At 35.4% G+C, this 6,004-nt stretch overlaps 1 protein-coding gene across 1 annotated transcript; it reads left to right on the plus strand.

Annotated features, from left to right (window-relative positions):
- The first annotated feature begins 455 nt into the window (after positions 1-455).
- LOC114416506 (thaumatin-like protein 1a) lies at positions 456-2,791 on the plus strand. The gene is made up of 3 exons (XM_028381396.1): positions 456-564; positions 669-1,281; positions 2,323-2,791. Exons 1-3 carry the CDS (start codon positions 507-509, stop codon positions 2,615-2,617), a joined length of 966 nt encoding a protein of 321 aa, XP_028237197.1. The 5' UTR covers positions 456-506; the 3' UTR covers positions 2,618-2,791.
- Positions 2,792-6,004: the final 3,213 nt, after the last annotated feature.

Genomic DNA, 6,004 nt, shown 5'->3' on the forward strand with positions numbered 1-6,004 from the left:
TTGAGTCTTTTTCCCATAGGGTTTTGGCTTTTGGAGGTTTTAATGAGGCCCCCCGTTTTCTCCCGAGTACAACTTGTACTTCGGATGAATAAATCTTCGTTTATCTAAAAAAAAAAAAAGGGTTTGCGAATGATAAATTAGGGTGAATTAGTGAATGTTGTTTCAGTTTTTAGTTATTCACGCAATGATGATACACGTAAGCATAAGTGCATGCAAGTTGAATTCTCTTCGTTGGTCTGACTATGCATCTCAGATATTAGCCATTAGATTAACATCTAATGGTGATAAAAGTTCAAATTTAAAGATATTGTTTTTGAAGTGGCCGAAGCTTCTATGCGGACATATTTATACGTGCGAAACTGGTTTACCGTTTAGGAAATCTGAGATTTGATTGGCTGGAAAAGTCTATAAATTGAGAACCCAAGCATACATTGGATATATCGCCCTCCATTTGCCAACCTTTTCAAACTTTTTTTTTTCCTTCATTCATTTTTCATTTATAAACTATGGCTATGCCTCGAAGTTTATTCATTACTCTAGCTATTTTCTTGGGATTCCTTTCAGGTATTCTTGATACTCAGATACATGTTATGCGTATTAATTTTCGTTCTAAAAATGGAGAAGGTTTAAGAGGTCGTGTGTGTCGTGCCGTCTTTGTTATTGTACAGGTTCATATGCAGCGAAATTCAGAATCAGCAACGAATGCATCAGCACAGTTTGGCCAGCAATTGTCGCAAACTCCACTTCCACCACCGGCTTTTCCCTCCAACCAGGGAAGTCCTACATGGTTACTATGCCCACCGGTGAAGTAAAGGTATGGGCCAGAACCTTTTGTTCTTACAGTATTGCTGGAAATTTCTCTTGTTTCACTGGGGATTGCAGCTCCTCAAACATAGATTGTCGCGGTGGCAACGCAAACCCCAAACCCCCTGTTACTCTGGCCGAGTTCACTCTGAACGGTTCCTATGGGCTCGACTACTACAAAGTGAGTTTGAGGGAAGGTTTCAACCTCCCCATGAGTATCGAACCTGGGGGGAGCTGCAGATCGACTGGTTGTGGGAGGGACTTGAACCAAAAGTGTCCCACAAAGCTGAAGGTGATAATAGACGGTGGGGACGTGGTGGGCTGCCAAAGTTTGTGCCAAGCTCATGAGACGTGTAAGTCCACCTTGTTTTCCGAGTTTTCAAAGACCAAATGCCCCGAGGCTTACCAACATGGCTCCTTTACCTGTGCGTCTGCTCAATATTATACAGTCACTTTCTGTCCTACCTCCTCAAGAAGGTAACTTTCTTGATAAATATAATGATGGATGAGTATTTGCCCATTGAATTATAATAGGCAAAATTAATAACCTAAGCCTTTTAGGCAAGAAGTATTCTTCCCTAAGGAAAAAAGTTGGGGGTTTCATTAATGTTAGGTTAGGTTTCTTGGAGTTGATGACCGAGTCGTTTTTCTGTTTTAAGACATTCACTCTTGTAGCCACCAACAACATTACTAATCTCCAAGGATCTTGCCCACCTTCTCTAATTGCATACTGATTAGGTGATGGATTCTCCTACGTCTCACTCTTCTATCGAAGTGATAGGGCAGACCCATTCTTTTGTCAACTGATTCTGTAAAACCTAATTCTGTATAGGTTTCTTGTGACATCTCATACTTTCACATAGTTCATCGCCTTTCAACACTGCACGCTAGTTGATTTGAACGTACGCCTTCACATTATTAGACCCTCTCTGTGTCAAAACATATTCGTTATTATTCGACGTTAGCTAAATATCTACAAATAAAGTGAACTGACAGGGAAATGAAGCAAAAGAGCTAGGGCGCAAGTCCACTTTAAAATTATTTCTGCACTTAATATAAAGAGCTTTAATTAGAATCAGTTTTGATTTTTTTTAGTTTAAAGCCATCATAATTAGGATTTTAGGTTTTTCATTGATATCTCAAGATATCATCACAAGCTTTGGTCCTTTGAATCAATTAAGAGACAAATCATAGATTCAAGGTTTAGTCACATTTAAAGTTTATCTCCCCCCTCCAAGAGCGTATTCTACCGGGATAAGTGATCCTTCATCACAAATTGGTTCGATAAATTAAATAGAAACTGATTTTGGATATATAGAAAATTGATTCAATAAAGTAGCCAATAAGGTTTAGTTTTTAGAAAAACAAAACCAAAACATGTTCAGCCATACTGGATATACTATCAACACATGTATGCATACAGCTTCTGGATTTCCAATATTCGGCACTAAATTAATTATTTGCTGTTGATTTTTTTTAATTTTTTATTTGGATTTAAGAGTTTGAATCTTCATGCAGTTCGAAGAATGCAGAAAAAGAAAAGAAATCTCCAGTAGAAAATTCGGGAGGTCAAGTGCAAGGCTCACTCTACGTCCTCCTCCGGCTATTAAAAAAGTATGTGGTGCCTATTGTTGCTGTCACCGTGTCAGTTTCTTTGTTCATTACCTTCGCCTGTATTTGTTTTCGATGTAGAACATGGTACAGCTCACCAAACAGACAATGGGGAATGGAAATGGTCATGGGACAAACTAGTACTACAGCTGAAGCCCTCGCCCGCAACCAACAACATGTCTATGCTGAGATGGTTAATTAATAAGATTCTGTTTGCTTCAATGATTTGAAAGTCTACTTATAGTTTAGGTTTTCTTTTTAATTAATTGTTGTCTATAGATTATGAAACTCTGCAAGATTTGAAAGTACAGGTTTATTAATTGGTGATGTATATTAGTCAATGTTGTTTATTGTAGACGGGCTACTCCCTTTTATATTAAGGTACCTTCGCAAATAAATATAAACAAAATGTTGTTAAATGTGTGGTATCATATATATCATACACAGTTCACATGCAGTACGACTCACAGTAGCATTTGCTTCAACGAAACTGAGCTAGTGTAAGTGCATATATTCAGTAAATACTTTAATTAAATATTTATTTAGTAAACTTTTTTTAATTACATGCCATCCAAGCCTTTGAAGTAAAAGGAAATTAATCTCCATGGGAATTTCAATGTTCTTATATTATCATTTAATTGATTTCATTTTAAATTCAAATAAATTTGGATCTAACTAATTAAAAATATTTTAGATTAAATAGAATGTATACATGTTAGTTTTTAAGAAGTACTATATAGTTCCATAAATACTTAATGTATAAAATAAAAATTAATTCTATATATTAATTTTTCTTCCTATTAGCCGTTATTGTATGCATAAAACTAATATCTTATGCGATGAAATCCGCCCGAATCCTCTGCACTTTCAACATCACTGGAAATTTCTCTTGTCACCGACATAGACTGTGGTGGCGACAATGCCAATCCTAAACCCTAACCCCCGGTTACTATTGCAGAGTTCACTCTGAACGGCTTTAACAGGCTTGGTTACATCAGAGAGAGTCTCACGCACGGCTTCAAACTGGCCATGAGGGTCGAACCCCTTGTGGAACCGGAGACCGGAGGTGCGGAGCTTGTGAAAGGGGCTCCTTTACTTGTGCGTCCGTTTAAAATTACACAATCATCCATTGATTTTTCTTACAGCTTTGTCGAATTTTGTTACTATATATAATGATAATTTTTTTGCTGATCTTCTTTTATTGTCACTGGATATAAATCCGCAAAAAAATCTCAGCATTTTTTTTAATACAATAAATATTGTTCTTGGTAAGGACATATGTTGAGTTTAACTAATGTTAGATTTCTTTTTGTTGGATCAAGAAGTAAGACCCTAGGTAGGTTGTTTTGTCTGTTATAAGATATTCGCCCGTGCCCTAAACCTCAAAATCTTCTTATTCATTCTTTATCCCAGCCTATTTAGCCACCATTCCACCAACCTAATTAATCTCCAAGGATCTCTAATTAATTAAATATGTACTATATATGAATATCATTATTAATATCTGTACTTAAAATAGTATTGGAATACCAGTTTAGAATTGGTTTGGAGTTAGTTCCCTAAAAAATCAAACTGGTTCAGTAACTTAAATAAAAAACTGATAGATTTTCTTAGAAATCTGATCCAAAAAAGTAGTAGTCATATACAGTCCTTCAACACGGGCATTTGCATATTAGTCATATACAACCCTTCAACACGGGCATAAGGATAGTTTCTCTCATTCTCAGTTATTTCCGTCCTTGCCCATGCAAAACAAGACACCGCACACCAAACACAGAATTGGAAATAAGCATGTTGAAATGGGAGTTTTGTCGATTGGAGGTTGATGTTAGTTTTCAGCGTAATGTTAGATTTTAGGATAAAATCGATTAACATTAAATAAAATTGTTATATATAAACTGTATTTTGAGAATTAAGACAGACCATATTTATAATATATATACTCTACCAACTCATACTGTTGTTCCTTGGACATCTTTATCATGCAATACGATCTACAGTAGCATTTATTTTAAAGAAATTTTTATTAAATACTATTTATTGAATTAATTCTTATGAAATGAGAGTTTATTTATAATAATACACTTGACGATAAACTATAGTACAATAAGATATAAAATAGTTTTAAATAATGTTTTCATGATTTTTTTTTAAAACAAATCAAAATGTTTATAAAAAAGTCATGAGTTAATTCCATTAATTCAAATGAACTTTTTTACATGCCATCCAATCCTTTGCAGCAAATTAAAGGACTTTCTCCGTGAGAATGCATGTCAATGTGCTTAATTATAGTTTGGTATTTGTAAATTGAATTCGATTGGTTTTAAGGAAAAATTAGTCAAATTAATTTTCTTCTGTTATCATCCAATTGATTTCGTTTTAAATTGAAATAAAATTTTATCTAAACTAATTAAAAGTAATTTAGCTTGAAGTTATAAGATTGATATGGTAGTTGAAGAAAAAAAAAAGAAAAAAAAGATATCATTGATTTAAATCCTTTTCAATATAAAAAAATTAACAAATTAAAAATTAACATTGATCTTAAAAAGAATTGATTTAGATTACATCAAATTTAAATATTACAGCTTTTAAGAAGTAATATATAAATATTAGTATAACATATAATAATAAAAATGAATTTAGAATATAATAAAAAATTCCCCTTAAGGCATTAACTAACTATTTTGTTCTCCATATACTCACATTTTCCTTAAGTCTATCTAACACGACCCCTCCTAAAATACCTCTATGCATGGTTTGCTTTCATTTGTCTCCCCATATTTTTCACCTTACACCATAAATTATATCTTGCTCCTTGAAGATCCTCCACCTTCACTATCCTAAGAGTTCGTTTTGTTTCACGGCTTAAAAGCTTATTTCATGGCCTAAAATACCACTACTACAAAAGCAGAATTCAACGTCAGTTAAAAGCGGTATACGACGTCGGTTGAAGATCGTCGTCGTCTGCGACGACGTAATAAATTCAATGGATTTCAACGACGGGTAAGGAAAATCGTCGTAGAACTTGTAGAATTCTAAGACGGGCTGCCAGACAGCCCTGTCTTAGAACTTACGACAGACTACGACGGTCATGGGGACAGCACCGTCGTAGACCTAATCGTGTTCTACGATGGTTGTCTGCTTCGGACCGTCGTAGAATGGTCAACAATTCAAAGACGGCTACCCGACAGCCCCGTCGTAGAACTAAGGAAGGACTACGACGACCTTGGGGACAGCACCGTCGTAGACATAATCGGGTTCTACGACGATTGTCTCTAAAGGACCGTCGTAAACTGGTCCCAATACTACTACGGTCTTCTCTTACCGACGACCGTCGTTGACATTATAGTGCTCTACGACGGTTGTCCAGCAAAGACCGTCGTAGAATGATCCTAATACTACTACGATCTTATGTTGTCGACGACCGTCGTAAGAGAGGGTCTTATACTACTACGGTCTGGTCATGATGACCGTCGTAGAAATCTGCAAGTTCTACGACGGTCCTGTCCGTAGAACCGTCGTGGAATGTTATTTTTTTAAAAAAAAGCAAATTGCTGTAAAAATGACTATATATTTTTTATCCAAGCCA

Source organism: Glycine soja, chromosome 6 (assembly GCF_004193775.1).
Source record: "Glycine soja cultivar W05 chromosome 6, ASM419377v2, whole genome shotgun sequence".
NCBI classification, from domain to species: domain Eukaryota; kingdom Viridiplantae; phylum Streptophyta; class Magnoliopsida; order Fabales; family Fabaceae; genus Glycine; species Glycine soja.